At 37.2% G+C, this 19,734-nt stretch overlaps 1 protein-coding gene across 4 annotated transcripts in view; it reads right to left on the reverse strand.

The window, feature by feature from the left end:
• DCLK1 (doublecortin like kinase 1) overlaps positions 1–19,734 on the reverse strand; it is a 245,684-nt gene that overhangs the window by 110,881 nt on the left and 115,069 nt on the right. For all 4 annotated transcript variants that reach the window (XM_026076067.1, XM_026076068.1, XM_026076071.1 and 1 more), the window contains one exon: positions 5,745–5,844. In XM_026076067.1, the coding sequence (XP_025931852.1) occupies positions 5,745–5,844 (100 nt within the window). The remainder of the gene's footprint in view (positions 1–5,744; positions 5,845–19,734) is intronic.

Raw genomic sequence — 19,734 nt, forward strand, 5'->3', positions numbered from 1 at the left:
ATGTTAAAAGAGAAATCCTGAGCAGGAAAAAGCCCAAGTTCTGTGAATATATTTTTAATGAGAACAACTCATTCGACTCAAGTGTTACTACAGATTTTATTTAATAGAACGCTATATGATATTAGAGTAACAACTACCTAATAATCATGAAAACAGTCTGTTCTTTATATTTTACTGCAGGTTAGGAGTCTCTTGTTAAGGGTATGTTGTAATCGAAGGTATGTTTTACGTCACAGAAACAAGTAAGTCAGCTATATACTACCGTATGGCCGTCTACTTCCCCACAGCCAGATCCAAGCCTTGCACGAGAGAGAGATGTTTTTAGYGCGGCTTCTCAAGGAAACAAGCCTTTTCTGATCACCCTCTGTCTGTCTTCACAATGCCTGCCACTTCTTCCCAAACAACTCTGAAACCTGTCAGACATTTTCTACCAAGCTGGACAAAGGTAGCGGTGATCTCAGTGATATTCCTATCAGCTTTCTTAAAACTGTGGAACTGTCACCCTGCTGGATAAAAGAGACACCCCACTAATGTCCTTACTGCGAGAAAGGCAAATGAAAAAGAAGCACTCGAGTAACCAGCAGGAAGGAACTAGGGTGCTGTGGGATTGTCCAAGACATGGAGATGAGGTGGAGATGAAACTGGAGGTCTTGCAGGAGGAAATAAAGGAGGCACTGGATGGAAATCCACAGGAAAGCAAGCTTCTTTCATTTTGTTCTCTCTGAACAATTAGTTTAAATGGTATATACCGCCTGAGGACCTGTCTCTCGTGCCTTAGTTTGTTTCTGCCTCGTACACAGAATATCTGTCTCTAAGGCCCAGCAGTTGCTGACATTTGAAAATATCACACTGCACTGGAACACTTTATATTTATGCCTCTGTTGAAAGCAAAGTTATATCTCAAAGTCCCTAGAACCCACCATTATTTTCCCATTGCCAAAGCATGAGCTTCTGATGAGGGCAGAGTAAGTCAGCCAGCATCCTCTCCACTCGTAAGTCCAGCCAAAAAATGCTTCCTCCATCAGTCTTTGTCCTATAAATCAGGGCAGATGAGGACTATAACTGATTTCCTCTTCTTCCCTCTTTTAGGAAGGACAGAGTAAACAAGGTTACAGAAACCTGACAGTTATTAGCAGGGATAAACACGATACTCCTGACCTTAACCACAGTGATTGAATCAGATTTGTGTGCATGCCTCCATGCACAAAAACGTGCATGGACACTACAGGATTCAGATTTTCCTGGCAAGCTGTCTGCTGCTGGCAAGATGATGCAGTAAAACTGCTGGCACAAAGATGCTGATCTGAGGACTAACACAGGCCAGCAAGTCAAAGTGAAATTAGGTTTCAAAGATTCCAGTCTTAGTTTTCCCCTAGAAGAGAGTCATTCTCTTCACTATTTCCATAACAGTAATATGTGCTCTTGACAAGTGATCTGAAGTTGTTTTTACATCCAGACATTTTATATTGGTTACGCTCTGCTTGGAGGCAGAAACTGAATTTGGTCTGTCTTTACTGCAGCCTTTTTACATGATGCATCTCAGTATGTCATGAAGTCCGTCATAGTTAGGAGTTAGATTGTGCGACTCTAAGCTTTCAAARCACTCAGCCAACATTAACAAAACATAAAAATAATTTAATGTTTTGAAATTTAATTTTGATATTGCCAATCTCAAAAACTCTCATATTTTACAGTGCTAAGAAAGAAGTCTTTGTTTAAGCCAAGGAGATGTTCTCATTTAGGGCCAGTTTCATGAGTTATTTACATTCCCAAATCCTACCTAGATGTCTAAACAATAGCTGATTGCAAATATTTTTGTGAATGTGGCCCTTAAATCCTAATCTCTGCCAACATGCAACTGGGGGCTACAGAAATGCACCCTCTGATGACTTCTCTTATTTGAAAACTGAATTGCCATCAATGAAAGCAAACCTGGAACTTCTGGGAAAGTTCCCAGAACTACAAGCTAACAATGCCTGCAGCAGCCACTGCCATATCCTAAGCTAAGGAAGTTTTCATCTTACAAGCTGTCTGATGTAATGTGTCTTTCATTAATAAGATTTTTTGTGCTTAGAATTCCCATAAAAAAACTCTCTATGAACACAGCATCACCACTGATGTTTGACAAAGAGTATTTACTTCTTAATCTTATGGTCATTCCCATGCATTTTCTTGTTCCATCTGCACTTCTATTCATGCAAATGTGTATGGCTGTTACATTTAACAATTAGGTCAGGTATGGAAATGAATGCTAGAAATTATGATGGTGATGTCTACTGATCCTGTATTCCATGTGATAAACAGTGTGTTTAAYATGAAAACCATCTGTACATTTTAACATCAAGGAAAAGAGAATAAAATGCACTGTATAGTGCTGACTGCTTATTATGCTCTTTGATGGGTCCCTAATTAACCGAGTTTTCTCAACTGATTGCTAAGGGGATGTGTGATGCCTCTTCCCAAAAGACATAAAACAGGAAAGGGAGACAATACAAAAAGGGAGCATATCCCCTGTTTCAAGGGTAAGTTTGATCCTGCAGTCAAAACAATGAAATCTTGAACTAATTGTTAATCCTAAAGAAGAAAAATTTGATTGGGTTAATAGCAGTCCAAAGATTTTTCAAGAAAAAGGGAATAATCTGTTTCCCATGTCCATGGATAGAAYAGTAATAGTATTGGGCTCCATTTAYAGCATGGCAACCTGGGGTAAGTTGGCAGAAAAATGGTAAGGAGAGTTTATAACAGAATGTCTCAGGAGGTTGCAGAATCTTCATTATCAGAAGCTTTTAAGCAGCAGCTTGGACAAGTATCTGTCAGAAATGGAACAGGTAATGTTAATCCCACATTTAGACAGGGGGATTGATTCACTAACTTCTAGACCATTTTTTCTAAGTTTCTGATTCTATGGCTTTAAGCAGGTCCTATCCTTTACTCAGAGCAAGCTATGGAAACTGTATAAAGAAAGATGACTAGGACAGTGCAGACTGAGATAGCTGTAGTCCTTTTTCCACATAGATGAGGTGGAATCATCTTATCTTAAAAGTTATTTCAATGGCTTTAGATAAACACAGTGTAGATAAGAACATCTAAGCCAGGCCTCTAGATATCCTTTAAAATCAAAACAGGCATTACTGGAGCACAATTCATCTGACCTGTTTTAAACATCTACCGTTGACTGAGAGGATGTATCGACTATGTTTCATTGACTGAGAAAGGGACTAGTGGGACTGGCTCAGTTGTAGGTGCCAACTCTCTTGGTACTTAACAGCTAAGATGATTCCCAGTATACGTAAGAGATTTGTCAGTCCCAGAAATTTTACCTCTCTTCTAGTGTCAGGAACTCTGAATCCAGACTGTAGAACAATGCCACTCTTTCTCCCTGATAAATAATTCCCTTTCACCAAAAAGACCAGAACTTTAATGGTTTAAATATTTATTTTCTGTCCTTTTCTTTCCCACCTTCAATTTCTGCTTTTCTAACAGCTTAAGCTGCACCACTACAACTGTTATTCTCATCAGCTGGGTGAAACTGGGAAGCACTGGAGAGATGTAGTGATAGAGATTGCACAGTGATGCTTCAAGCTGCTTTCTGGGGAAGCAGAGACAAGCTTTCCAAGTTGGACTAATAATTTTAATGTTCTTAGATTAACTATGAGGTACACACACATACACAGTGTGATCACACAAGCTTCATTCTCCAAGGAAAATGAGCTAAAAGCTCACTTTTCTTTTTCTTTCCTCCCCAAATCTTGCTCTTTTTACTGTGACAACTTGAGATCTCAGGGAAGGCTGATTGGACCTATGTCAGTCGGCACAACAGCTGTTAATTGCAAGCTACTTAAACAAATTTCCTGATACCAAACTTCCTAAAAAATGCACAGCAAAGATGATGCACACTCTGCAAATAAATTAGAAATATAGTTTGGATCTGGTTTTCTTCTATCAGCTCCTGTTGTCAAACACTTAATATTCACTGCAGCTCTAACTATTAGAAAAACAAACACCAAACACGTTGGTAAAGTTATATTCTCAACCTTGAGTTTCAGCTTTTTTTTTTATTTTGACTCAGCATAATATAGGTTTAAGCACAAATGTTCCAGAGAAAGATACTGCTTACTTGCAGAGATGATGATATATCAGACAAATAAAGACTAGGCAGAGTTAGGCTATGTCTGTACTTTGACATGAGACCTCCAAAAAAGAGCTATATACTTCAAAAAGGGATTTAGATGAGTCTCTTGTCAGCACCTCTCCCTGAGTCAGCTCTGGAAAAAGTGCCACAGTGAGGAGACACCATGAAGTGGCAAGTGTCATCTTTCAGATAAGATACAAAACTGAATTCTGACTATGTGTTCAATTAAAACTCAGCTGGCTCTCCTCTGAAAGGCAAGGACTGCARTGCTGGCCATATTCTCACCTGGGCCATTTCCCTGTTGCCCAAGTATACCCCCCTTAGACTTCTAATACCTGTCCTAAAGTTGGCAAGGGTTACTTTTGCATTTTACCTTAGTGGCAACTACACCATATTTCATTATTGGAAAGAGCAAATCTAGTGCACAATTTGATTTTTGTTTCCATATTATAAAGTTTTCTAGGGGAACATATAATACATGCTTGCTTTGGTCTGTGACTGATACAAAATACCATTCCCTTGTTCAGTAGCAGATACCTGCTTTTTAGGTTTGTCTTTCAGCTCATGATATAAGTACTGCACAAACCAGGTTCTTCTGTTCCTATACAAGCTTATGGAACATTTTGCTGGATCCAGCTAAACCAAGAAGTGTTCCAGTTTCACAGATTAGGGCAATACAATTGCATCGTCTTTCATTTTGAATGTACATTTGCATCAGAAAATAGTGATGAAGTTGTGAAGTTATACAAGCATACAGCGGATGACCAGGAAGTAGCTACTGCTGTAATAAATTTGTATTTTGCCCCAGTGAACTGTCCTTTCAGAACTTTGATATTTTGAAAAAAGACACGAGGAGTTGATACCAAAGAACTGCAGAGATACCCTGGACTGAGAAAGAGTGTGGGGGGAATAAAACCTTTGCTGAGTCTTGCTTTAGACAAAATCTAGATTTAACTGGTAGCTCTTTTTTTTTTTTTTCAAATGCACAAAGCTTGTAGTTTTTTCTTATTGCTATAGTTCATAACTTAGGAATACACAAAGAAGATAGGCACAAATCTAACATGTATTTTCCTTTCAGGATTATGTACCTCAATTCAATTGTTGTATTAGTCAGTCTCTAAGAAAACAGAGAACTCACTGAACTTTCTCAGGTGACTTTGTCTGCATTTACTGATTACATTTAACTTCCACATAGAATTGTAGCTTCCTATATCATATTACCTAAGCAGCATTACCTAAATCTGGATTATAAAAACAGTGAGGCTGGGAGATTGTGATAAAGAACTAGAATAAACTCACAGAGAAAATAAAGACTAAACAGAGAGACTTTGTAAAAAAAGGAGTTCCATAAAACACATTACTATTTCCAGTTGTGTATCAAATTCAGGCTGATGTAAGGCTTTATGCTGCATTGGCTGATATTCCTCCCTTTGCAGCTTTATTGTTTGCTTTATGTTACTTCTTGTTTTCAGTATTTAGAATTTAAAAGAATAAAAATATTTATTCTGCTTCTGAAAACAGTTTAGGTGATACAGTTTGGGCTTAATTTAGCATGATAGGAAAAGCTGCCCTCTGCTCTGGTTGTAAATATTTTTAAAAGACATCTCCTTACCACTTTCATCCAGCAAGAAATCGTCCTGGTAACGGAACTTTTCTGGTCCACACGCAATAAAAATGTCATCATCACCAAAGAAATCCTGAAGGCACATCACCTGCAAGAGAAAAGAAAAGGAAGGCATTGTATGAAATACCTCATCATCAGAACTGCAAAAACAATAAATCCTTCCTTGTCTCCATCTGCATGAAAACTCTTTACATTTAATGGAATCAACAGGGTTTCATCTCCAGATAAATCACAAAGCTGTGCTCTGACCATCTGTTACAAGTGAGAAACTCTTTTATGGACACTGCAGGAAGGGCGAGATAAGACAAAATGCCATAATTGTCACATTTATTACATGATGTATCAATGTGGTATGAGGTAAATGCCTTTTGTTTACGCACAAGGTACTATTCAGTAGTTACGGGATAATTAATTTGCTTTTGGAGCTCACATTCATATTCTTTGACAGCCATGAAACTAGGTAATGGTTTTGTAAACAGTATTAAATGTAGTTATTTCAGCAAAATCTCCCTAACAGGGAATGAAACTTTTATGGTGGAACTGAGTCTCCATCATATACTCAACATCTTCGCCAGTACAGCTTATGTAAAGTCTGTTTGAAGGCACACATACGAATAATCAGGCAAGCTGGCAAGTATTCTTCTAGTACTGAATAAAAGGATAATCCCTTTCTGCTCCCAAATATGAACAGACAGGATTGGGTTGTGTAGTTTTCTGTCCATACTTGAGACTTCCTTACAATAGCTTTTAGTTCACAAGGTGCACTACTTTGACTTTATTTTAACAAAAAACAGGTTTAATGTTTCCATTCTGATGACTATTTCTTCACTAATATTCTTAAAGGAAAAGCAGCAACTTTTCCAAAACCTAGGATGTTTGATTTTTTCAAACACTTTTGACAAAATTTAAGAACAAATTAAATACCTGACTACCTTTAAGGAAAATAAAGACACTTGGTAGAAAATATTATATACTCTTTTCCTGCTTCATGCTTACAAGAAGATTCTAAAAGACTATTTTTGCTTATTTTTATATAATGTTTTATAATTAAATAATACACTGCTGTTTGAACAAAATAATTTCACAAATAGAATTTCATGTCAACACTATACAGATAAGAAAGTAGCACATAAAGCATTTATAAAAATCCACACAATAGTTGATAATAGTCCAGCTGAACTAGATCATCCCACTCAAAAAATAGGGAAAAAGTCAGCATTTACAGCCTACAAAACAAGAAGTGAAAAATTAACTAATGAGATCAGACAGACCTCTCCAGTCACTGGCATAGAAAACAAACAAATCCCCCCTCAACCTGCAGTGATTGGTATCTAAAGGTTAGAAACTCGTATCACGCTTCTTGGAAATATGCCGGAAGGCTTTGGCATCTACAAAAGTTAAGAGTCTCTATGCTAAGAAATTCTTTAGGAAGATATATAGTGGTATACATCGTGACTTTCTTGCAGAGTAAGATTTGTCATTAAATCTATTTTAAAGATAGAGCAGATTAAAAAGAAGGCAATCAAGAGAAGAACTAGAAGGAATAAATACCAAAAAAGAGACAAAGATACTCCTAAAATTATTCTTTCTTTAAGCAATGCACATAAACTTAAATTCAGGTCCACCACATCCCCATTCCTATCCATGTTCTCATCTGACACCACATAGTACATGAACACCAACATCAAATATGTAAATATTTGATGGAGCTTTTTACTGTGTTCCTACTCAGTTTATGTTCTATTAGTGTATCAGCCTCAGCAACCTTTTTATAATCTCATTTACTTCCCATCTTGGTTTTTTTGGTCCACAAGACACATTCTGCCTATCTTCCCACCCCATACTCCCACCAAGCTTCAAACATCACTTCAGTCAAGTTCCTCTGAAATTACCACCTCTCCCACAGCATGCACAAAACTACTAATTTTCAGAATGACATTAAAAATCCTGTGACTTCCTGTACAGCTCCTAAGGTTGACATATTTCTGGGGAGAGATAACCTTTACATTTGTTTTTATATGAAGTACAGCATGAGAACTGAACAAATAATAAGGCAACCCTATGCATAAAGTTGAGCTATTTTGACAACATGCATGAATTAAAATAAAATTCGCATTTGAAACAAAAATTATATGGATTTATTCAAAACAAAAAATATTTGGCTCTGTCCAATTAATAGGCTTTAATTCAAGCAAAAATAAGACATCAAAATGGAAGTAGCAACATCTATGCAGGTGTTCACCTAAACTAATATTTAAATCATCTCAACTTCAATCAGTGCAATTTATATGCAAAGAAGAAAATGGGATTAGCACAATACAAAAATAATATGCTTTGAATGAGTGTAAAATATATTTAGATATCCTTGTTTTTCACCAGATTTTACTCATATAATTTGAAGTATTGTTATTGCTTGCCTCCTCTCCCAGTGCTGTCAGTGTGTGGTTACTACCTCAGCTTCCTTCTCTGTACAACGACACCTACCTTTTAGAGTTTCTCTTATCTCCTGAAATTTTAGTGATTTGGGAATTATAATTCCAGCTCTCAGAAAGCTCATAGCAAGAGTTTAAGTTCCCTCTGCGCCCCTTTCCCCTCAGGAATCTTACAACTTCTCCTCAGGCTTCCAGTATCTTTTTACATGGTTTATTAGAAGWCTTGACATGTCCTTCACTATCTGCTTCCTCCTCTGCAGCAGTTCCCATGCTTTCTGTCTCACCGCCCCTGGTCTGCACTGCTACCTGACTCCAGCTCCTCAGAGGTTCTGCCCAGCGGCCTCTCCAGGAGGCATATAACAAATACACAGCACTCCCTTTCAGGCTTTTTTCACAGGGAAATCTGCAAGCACTTTCTGTTCACGCTCAGTCATCAACTAAGCAACAGGACCTGCTTTTTATTATCCTTTTCGCTTCCAGAGAACACAACTCTCACAAATCATGGTTTAGAAGGTCAAGGATTTGTATCACCTGTGTTGGACTGTGCCGGTGCTTAAGAGGCCAGTAAGCTCTGCTGCACATGATCATCTTTAAAATCAGTCAGTTTTTAAAAGGGTAAATTACACAGGCCCCTCACCATAACGTTTGTTGTTTTCAAGTCACAGAATCCTTTCTTCTTTTTCTTTTTCATAAATACATTTCTACCTTCCATATTCCACCAGGACTTTCCTCACAATAGGGAAAACAAAAGCTATACAGGAGCAGCCAAACATACAACTTAAGTAATATGAAACTGAAAAAATAAATGTTTTCTATCACACGCCTAGTACTAAATATACTGTGACACTTGCAGACAAACAACTTTGTCAGGTGATTTTTAAAGTTAATGGCATCTCTCTTACACACTCCTTCATGGAAAGGATAAATAATAATAAAACTATCAGAGGACAAGAAGTCTCAGGCATTACAATCCTTTGCATTAGTGACAAAAAAGAAGAAAAGCAGCAGCAAAGAGAACTGATCACTAGTACGGCACTGGGCAACACGCAAGCCATATAAAAAAGACTAGCTTTCATTTATTAGGAAGGTACATACCAGATGCAAAATAGGAGAGGTGGAAGAATTTGTCATGCCTAAACTTACCTGAGTAAGTTTTACAGGCTGAAGTCTGGGTCTTTCTCAAATCCTTGTCTCTGTTGTTCTAGTAAACAGCTTAAAATTTAAGAATCCCATCTGCCCTTCCAGTGGGAAATAACGGACTCTAGGAAGAGCCCCAAATTATTTCATATCTTGGAGGTTAGTCCAATGCTTTCGTTAGAAAACCAGATGGGACATGTGCAGCCAACTGGCCCAGGCCCAGCCGCAGGTATACCACTAAGCAGAGCAGCTGAAATGCCCCAGAAGGAAGACAGAGAGCAGGCCAGCAAACTTGGCTTCCAGCCTAGGCTCAGGACTGGTTTTGCACCATAGCATTGACACTGTAGGCACCTTAAAAATACTTTCACTTTTCCTTTTTTTTTTTAAACAGGAGAGTGCCTCGAACCAATGCAAAATCTCCTAACTGTTGTGGAGCCTTTTGTTTCCCCTTGACTGGCCTGAAGCATTTAAGGTTTTAATATTCACCTCTTTGAAGCTGGTAACTTTATTATGGAGACCCTCTTTCTTATATCTATGAAATATGTAAGAAATTATGCTTTCCATTTTGGAGCACAGATGAACCAAGAGGAAAGAACGGCAGTTTGTAGAGCCATTAGCTGGTTTTATTCTCTCACTACAAATGAAAAGAACAGTTAGTAGTGGTGGAGAGGAGACAGAGGGAGAGAGCAAGAGGGAGCGCGAGGGAGGGAGAGAGAGAGAGAATCAATCCTTTCTCTAAAAGTAGGAAATGAAAGCTATGGATGGAATCACCTCTTATAATGGTTATATTCTGACTGTAGTGGGGAAAGAGACCTTTTTGAATTCATGCTTTAAAACAAACACAAAAAAACACGGAACAGACCAAAACTTTTTGCATACGTCCTCTCCATCACAGCAAACTGAATACACTCCTATTGTTCTAAAGTTGGCCAGGTATCTAGTTAATACTGACTGAAAATTTTGAATAAAAATGAATCAGAAATTCAAATGTTCCTATGGTTCATAAATAGCTCATAACACAGTATCACCAGCATTACTAACTCTCATGTTTTTATTACAATTTTCATGATGCTGGGTTGGTGGAGGGAAAGAAAGGGGGAATGCTATGTGTGTTTGTCTTCTTTTAGTAATAACAACTTAATTAGAGTCATAAAGCTGAAAGCTATTTTGGATGAGCAATGAGAAAATCTCAAGCTGAGCTGCCCTGAGGCAGCACAGTTGTGGGTTGCTAGAAAGCTGGAAAGAAAAGTGAGGACAAAGAAATGAAGGGGAAAACAAGAAAGATCCAGAAGGATGTAAGGAGAACTCAAATGGCAAATGGGTAAAGAGTTTTCTAAAAAGAAAGAGAGAGATGAAAAGTAGCAAAAGGAAAACATGAGGAATAAAGGACAGTGAATGTAAGAGACGTGAGTTGCACGGGAGGGAGAGTATGTACAGAGGGTGACAGAGAAAGAGAAAGAAGCTGATGGGGAAAGAGAAGCCCAGTGGAGAGGGACACAGAGAGATCCAATGGCAAGTGCCCTTCAGACTTAGTCCTGCCATTTGGGAGGATTTAATGTGAATTTAGAGTAGCATTTTTGAACCTGAAACAATCACATGTTGTGTTAGATTATAATTCCTGTTAAAGTTAAAAAGATTTTTAAAAAAATCTTTATTCTTGGAAAAAACTCAGTGTTTAAATGACTCATGATTTTAGGATGCTGACTCATTAATTTTTTGTTCTAGAGGGTGGGCAACATTATAAAACTGTCATTTTCTAAGTTTTATTATAGAGTTTTTTTCATGTTTCTGCTACTTTTGGCTCACTCAGCCTTAATATTTAATTCCCGGGCAGGTCTCTAGTTCTTCATCTGTCAAAGAAGCTCACTTTATCTCTGTTCTATTTTTTTCTGTTTTTTTTACTCTGTCTGTTTTCCATATAAAATAAAAACCCTCCTTGAGTAAGGATTTTAACTGATCTTTATAGTTTCCCCTCTATCTTCCTTCTAACCAGCCTAACACGTACTGCCACTTTTGCAGAACCTACTTCCTACATTTTCCTACTCCTGCTTCATGGAGGAACATCTCTTAGATTAGATCCTGAGGTTACTTTATTGCCATCTACTACTGGCAGTCAGTAAGAAGTTTTGTGATAGATACATATTTTCCTGAATGCTTATAAATTCACACAACAATTTGTATAGGTATTACACAGTCTTGTTTAACCTCATAATCTACTACAGTTACAGGAACAGAAGCTCTCTTACACTAYTACATTCATCTCCCAGCCAGTACAGGGCTGCTTCCTTCATTACATTTGTCAATGCTTTGTTCAGTTTTGTAATATATGCCTCACTCCACATAACTTCCCTTAGCAGGCTGTGCCATGGAAAGACCAGTAAAATAACCAACTGTTACTCATTCTAGATGACTTCATGTCTTCATTAAAATCAGAAATGAATCATCACATATTGGTGTAACTGCTTTTTAGGTCATTATTGTGAAATGAGAAATCCAAACAATCAGTGAGGCTTTCAGGAAGGGGAAAGGAAAAAAAAAACATTATTTCTAAATAAATTTGCTATCAAAAACTTTTTTTCCTTAAATATATGGGAGGAAACTCAGCCTGCTCCATGCTATGTGAGCAATGGGATAATAGGGAGAAACATCTTTTCTGATAAAAAGGAAATAGACCTCAACAGAAATTCACAGAGTATCACATTTGAATATTTTTCCTCACATTTAARGGAAGTCTATTTCCCTTCCTGTTGGCTCAGGCGCTGAGTCTTTTATTCATGCCCTTTCACATTTATCTGTCATTACGCACATGCTACCTCTTGAGATCCAGTTATCTACAAAAAATATAATTTATCATCAGCATATATGTACTTCCTATCTTAGCTTCTGGTCCAAGTTATTTCCTAAGGTGGTGGTTTAGCCAAAGGCATTGGAAGGTATCTGCTACATATTTCTGAAGCTGAACAGCACCAAATGCCTTCTTTTCTCTTGAAATGAAATCTCCATGGTGACAACTGCATCATCAAACTGTGAGAGCTTTCCAGTGAAGGAGAGCATTTTATCATGAGATTCTCATTACAAGAGTGCCCTCTGTAAATGAAGAGGAGATGTTACCGTAGGGGTTCAAGTTGGCAGAAGCTACATAGCAATACTGTCTTTACCAACTGGCTTGTGAGGCCACATATCAGACTAATGACTCTGAAATAGCACATCTCACACCCCCCATTAGAGGAACACAAGGCAGCATCACTATAACCAGCAGTCAGAAACATATGAATTTTAATGCTCAAACTCAGCAGAACTAGCTTGCTAGCCTGCTTTCTCACAGGAGCCGACCAAAAGCAAGCAAGCCTCCCCAAATCCAGGAGCAGTGCTGCACCACAAGCACATGTTGCAGCCAGAGCTGCCTGTTGATCGACACCTACTCAGAACTGACATCTCTTCATTTTGTTCCATCTGTCACAATTACAGAGGCTACCCGATTCATTGAATTCCTGAACATGTAATACCAGGTTACTTCTACAACTTCTGTATTCATTAACATCCATTTTGTGCTATATACAACTCAGCCTTTATAATCTTCATCCAGCTAAGACTTGGCAAATAAATTACTAKGAATAAAGTATTTATTTTTCTCAATCAAAACAGGCATTTCTGTCTTGATTAGTAAGGGATTTTCATAAGGACAAGAAACCCTTTCTATGCTATGCTTTATATACCAACTGTAATATCCCCCATTTTGTTTTTCTGTGTTGCACTAAATGGTGTCATATTTAAAAGAAAATCTATTTAAATTAAGATCCCAGGTTTTGCAACTGTCATCACCTTCTTTTTGAGGAATATGTAAAATTTCTGAAAAATCTTTTTAAAAACTTTCAAATTAACCCTCTAAAATTCAAGTTCTATTATTAAAGATAGATAATAGAAACTAATAGAAACTTGGCAGCTCTAATGCACTGGAAATACTATACCTGAGCCTGAAACATTTGGTGAGACCCAAAATTGCTTTGTTGGACTAAGGACAGTTTCATAAACCACATTCTTTGTTATGGATTTTAATTATGGCAGGAGTTCTTACTAAATATTCCCCAACAGTCAACTCTTGGGCTTATGCATGAATGCAATGTTGAGAAGCACTAATATTGACAGTTTCCTGAAAGGTTTCTCTGTGGGAACCACTAACATGGAGAGTTCAAACTCCTCTTGTCAGAAATTGCTTCACGGGAGACAGGATAAGAACAGTGAGAATATGGCTCCTATCCACACCCAGTAATGACTCCTCTGCAAATGTTATTTTCCTCTGACAGTTGCAGCAATGCACAATTGCATTGACTAGCTAATGTGGAGAAAGGTAACATACATTTATGTGGGAAACAGGAAAGATGCAGGTAAAGAGTCACCAAGCCTAGGATGGGCATCTCTTTCTTTCATCTACATCTATTCCAGCATCAAATATAAACTTTCTGCCCTCATTCGATTCTCTAACAACTCATTGCTTCTTTGGTCCCCTCACTCCACTATTTAAACCTTGCAGTGTACTGAAGTTTTATTTCCCTCTGCACCTTTCACTTCAGGAAGTCTCCAGTACTGATCTCTGTTCTTGCAGTTACCTCTAAATTAAAACACTACTGTTCCCTCTTCCAAACTCAGCTCTATACACCACACATCACAACAATATTTCCTGCCCAAGACAACTCCTATCTCTTCTTTTACCAAACTCTATTTTCTTYCTGCATATGATTTCTTTGAGCATGCTCTTTCCATTCTCAGTATGCCCTTGGCACAACACTCTCTGCCAATACACTGTAATTCTCTTCCCACATCCTCCTCTTCAGCACCCTCTAGAGAGCACCACAGGCAATAACTTGTAGCTCTTTTTCTCTCCATCACTGTACTAAGGACAGTATTTGCAACTGCAAGAGCAGTCTCTTTTTGAAATGCTTTTTCCTCATTCTCATCATAACTCCAATTTACATCCACATTTATGCCACTTCATTTTCTTTGAAAATCTCCCTATTGGTTTGACAGGACTATATTTAGTTATTCTCCTACTTGCAAGGACTGTGCAATCAATGCATTTCTTGGCAGTTTCAATTTCCTCATCTTATTCCCACTCTGTCATTTCTAGCATGTTTAGACTTTGGCCCCTTTCCTCTTATTCTAAGCTATGTCCTTGATGACACTAATTAGAAAACTCCATCACATTCTGTCTTTCCAACTTCAGAGCCTACAATGTAATCCAGAAAACTCTACTGACTTGCCAAGTCCATAGTCTTAGTATGTCCCTTTTTGTCCTTACACTCTAAATTTTGGATGCTACTTTGTCCCTTTACTCCGTTTCTACCAGAGGTCTCAAACACTTTGTTACTAATATCAAAAACTTAACTCAATATTCTCTTGTAGAGATCACAGAAACCTCTTTTCCTTAAACTACTAATTCTTGCCTTGTACCATTCCAGCTCAACCAAAGTAGGTGTTTCAGAGGGATATCTCAGATCTTGCAGCTGCTAGACATGAGATGAATGAACTCCTTTACTAGCTTCCATTGCTAACAGTTGAAGACCAATAAAGTACATGAGCTTTTGCCCTTGTAAAACTGGAGTGCATTGTATGTCCATGCTATCTATATACAACAGCAGAACTCTCASTAGAGTTTCAATAATTTCTCTGTTTTCTAATTTTCTCTAATATCTTAGCCTTAACCATAGATGTTGTCAATCAGTACCACACTCAGTGTCAACGAGTACCTGTGCACAAGATGAAAAGTTGTTTCAGTTTTGATTTATTGCCATCAATTTTATTGAACAACTCCTGTATTATGTTGTGAGGCAGTTCTGTCTACTGGTCTCTAGATAATTCTTTTTTTTACTACCTATAATTTGTCTTCCTCTAAAATAAACATGTGAAGAGAAGCTCAAAAGACTGAAGCCTTCCGTGACCTAGTCAGTCATGCTCATGACATTCCTCAGACCCTTTTCTGTTACTGTTGTATTTTTCTCAAGAGTGTCTATTCTACATACCTCTGTACAGATTTGTGCAGTTTATATAGCAAGTAATAATTCTCCATCACACTTAATGCATTTTATCTTTTTATTTGGTTTTCATTTGGTTGCCAATATACATTCAAGACAGGTCTTGAGTTATCCACAAACTGACTTATCTTCTTTTTTGGGCACTTCACTTCCCCACCTTATTGACAGGTGCCACTGTTTAGTCAGAATCCAAAGTTTGTGTGCTACAGAGATTTTATTAAGTAGTATTACAAGAGATGAATTGATGAAGAGCATTGCATTAAGAACATCACACCAGTACCTGTTTACATGGTTACTCATACACAGGGTCCCACAACTTATACAACTCCAATGTAACATCCCAGGATTGAAAATGGTTAAAAAAAATCAGAATAGTAAGTTTTAATTCTGCTTCTTTTGGAGCTTCAAAATTTTATTGTTTGGCATTTCCTACAAAATGAGAATTTGTATTTCCAGCCAGGTATACCCTATCTTTTGACTGGACGTACCTTGTGGCATTGGCTACTCCTTAAACCACTTTGAAGTATCTAGCAAATCACAAACAGTAACAAACAAGTAACAACTACAGTGTACAAAAGGTCACATAGTGCTTGATCCAAATCCCCCTTAGAGTCAACAGAAAGATGGACATTTGCTTCAAGCTCTGAATCACAGCTGTACCCTATCGCTGTGTGGTCTGACAGGTGGTCCATAGCATTTTCTTGGCAGACGGAGGTACTGGCAGAAAGCAAGGGAAAGGTTGCTGCATGTCTTCTACTGTCTGCCACAGTGTGACACAAAGAGTGTGATCAARTGATATTACCTCTTGCCTTGGTACTGAGAAAAGGACAGGCTAGTAAAGATGAACGCTCTCTTCCACCAGCAGCTCTGCTCAAAGCACCTACTGGAAGCAGCAGCTGCTACAGAAGTCTGCTGTTGTAGAAGTCAGAACTATTCTCAGATCCATAAAAAGCCAACACCAGATGTTATCTCAAAAGGTGTGAGGTGTTATCTCAAAAATGTTTTTTATTATTTTATCATAATATTACTTATTATTTATAATATTTTAATTGACTTTAAAACTATAAAACTACATTAGTGGATAGATTTCTCAGGCAAGCTAGCAGACAAGCATACTTCTAAGTAATCCAAAGACTGCAACAATTTCTAAACAAGGTTTTTGGCAAAGAAACAGGAAAATGAACCTTCAGTGTTTAGAACTCCAGCTGGATTAAGAAGCAGGACATCCATCTGTCACAAGTGCCTTCCAAAGCATTCTTTTTCCCTGTCAAATATGCAATGCATATTCCTACACCACAGTTAACTGGGAGACAACTTCACAGCCACAGAGCCCAGACAATCTTGCTCATAAATGTCATATGTACAGGTCAACAAAACATTCCTCCTGAATAACTAACTGCTTGGCCACATCAACTAGTTTTCTTTCGCACTGAAGGAAACCAAATCTTGCAAGGCACCATAAAATACGATCCTCCTAATCTTCTGCAATTGCATAGTTAATTAGTATGCTTGTAACTGAAATTTCAAATAGAAGAACAAAGCTTGCAAAAGGACAGAGAGGAAACCCCCCCACACACACCTATTTTAAATAAATTAGTGTTAAACAGAGGATAGTTTTTCAGTACAATCCAACATTGAAAGAATAGCTGATTTAACAGCAAAAGGCATAATTAATGGGCCAATGAAAACGCAGTTGAGATTCTTATGGTAGAATTCTACATTTGGATTAACTTTTTTATTTGCCATATTCATACATTCTCCTGCTTCAGCTGCAATACAACACTACCATTTAGTGGTCACACACACAAAGTATGGAACAACATTGTCTACAGCCCTCTTTTTTTTTTCCAATGAGATGGCAATTATTTTAACAATAAATAGTGTACTCACGTAATTCTATTAACCAGGAAATATTATAACTTAAATTTGTGATTACTTACCAAAATAAAATTTCTTTGAATATGGGTGCTTGAATATGGCCTTGTCAGAGGTACTAAAATAGTTTAAAAGACTGGGTAAATAAAACAAGAACACATTACAATTATTTCCAGGAAAAACATGTTGTTATATTCAACARCTTTGTGGACTTTGGCTGAAAAGTATCTGAATTTCAGAAAACGTGTGTGTGAGGGAAACAATATACACAGCTACAAAAGCTATTCTGGAAAAAGATAAATGCAATATCAGGCCTCTGTGGGTTATTTAGTTTGATTCATGATTTATTACTGAATTCTACCACTAAATACTCAGGAACAGCAATATTAAGCACAGAACAAGTTATTCATGTTTTAATGAATGACAAATTCATTCTTCATTCAGCTTGCTGGCTGAATGTTCATCCACTTACAGCAATATAGCTAATATCCTCTGCGCCAAGATGGTGCTTACTTTTATTTATTTATTTACCATTCAAATCACTGTGCTTCTGCAACTGGACTTGAACAAAAGCTGCTGGTCTTAGAGCAGTCTCTTAAACCATCTTAAGCGCTTGTCAAAGCATTCTTCAAAAAGCAGTCACTCTTGAGAGCTCATTGGCTGAAGAAGGCTATTGTATGAAAAAACCTCTCATAAATGACAAGCCTACAATTTGAAGGTCATTTCTATCACCACTTAATCAGTTTACAAGCAAAAATGCTATTTTTTATTGGTTTGAATAGTATTACTCTTTAGACTACTTTACCAGATAGATTCAGAAATGAAAATCAATTGCTTTATTATGTTTGCAATCAACAGCAGAGCACTGGACTAGATTCATCTGTCTGTGTATAAAGTTCCTAAAATAAGCAAGAATGAACAATCAAGAATTATCATTGTTCACATTTCATGAGAAATTTTAGCAGATGATTTAATCCTATCCTTTTAGTCGCTTAGAGCAGGCATATGAGGGGGCAGAGACCAGTTAGTTTAACTGAATTCATTCAGAAGAAAAATGCAGTCAGGTGCCAATTTCTGGAAATTAGAATGACAGGTTTTGAGGTAAGAAGAAAATGTCTTTTTAAAGTAAAGATAAAAATATTTTTCAGGGTAACCTTTTGGTGCTAGAAGAAATAACACATTTTACTCAGTCATGCTGACTATATTTAATAAGTGAATTACATTGGCTTGTTTCTTCATAAAGCATTAGTGGATCTGCTATTTCTGAAGAAGTTTTAATGTATTTTTCCCAAAACCTTGAAGACTTGGATTTTATTCATATGTCTCAAAAATAAAGTATATGCAATGAATATTTCTCCAAGTCTACTTTTTCCAAGCATCTACATGTCAGTAAAGCATTGTGATTGGTATTTAGTCCTCGAACTCAATAGCATCTTATAACTAGAGGCTCTCGTTTTTACCTAAAGTGTGCAATACTGTTATTTCCATTTTACTAATGAAAAATTAAGAAGTCTACCAAACGTATGATAAGACAAGTATAATTTCTTGAATTAACTTTTAGAGTAGAAATACTTGTTTCATTCCTTACCAAGGTCCACTATATAATTTTCTAGCAGTCTGCTTATTTTTGTGAAGTTCTGCTCAGCAGGAAGCTGTAAACTAGTTCCTGCTCTGCTTTTGGCTAGCCAGATGCTGTTCTCTACCTTTCCAGTTGGGAATTGTGGCAGCAAGCTGCAGTCACTCTTTGAGACACAGGGAGATCACATGGTCTTCCTCAGAAACGTGGGAGACAGCGGTCTGAGGCAGTCTAGATAAAATTTACTATTCATCTGGATCCAAAGCCAGATGGAAATCTTGTATTTGCGATTTTGCTTTAGATACTGCAAACCTCTCTAAAACTGAAGTTGTATTATATACATCACTGACCAATAAAAGAAAAGGTTAAACTTATAATATAACGTTAAACTTATAATATATACACCATTATGAAAGCATCAAAGTTAGACTACCATGTCATCAGGTCCACCTGTTGGCATTGAAGAAGGCAGTTTCTGGAAAGCCTCCCCCAAACAAAGATTTCCTTTAATTTCATCTAATCTTTGGATTCAAATCAATCTGCTTCACAGTATGCCTTTGTTGGATGTGAGAATACTTCTGGCTTTTTTGTTCTTGTGAGAGAAAGAGAGCACTGCAGAAACAGGTAAAAACATGGAATTTGTAAAAGCTATAATATCTGAGCCAAATCTATCATGCCTTGTTCCTGCAGCAGAACCAGATTTCAACCAGTGATTCAAATAGCAGACAGACTATGCAATAACATATAGGTACAGAAAAACATTTTGAGATGGGATATTTATTTTTCCTTCTTTAAAAACATTTTAATTCCAAAATTCCAGTGCTACAATGCAGGCATCACCTTAATGTCCATGATACAATGTTCTAATGTTAGCTTATTGAATAATGGTGGACTCTGGTGATAATGCTGTAAAATGCATTTCTTTCAGG

The sequence above is a fragment of the Apteryx rowi genome, unplaced genomic scaffold (assembly GCF_003343035.1).
Source record: "Apteryx rowi isolate R43461 unplaced genomic scaffold, aptRow1 scaffold_425, whole genome shotgun sequence".
Lineage (NCBI taxonomy): Eukaryota > Metazoa > Chordata > Aves > Apterygiformes > Apterygidae > Apteryx > Apteryx rowi.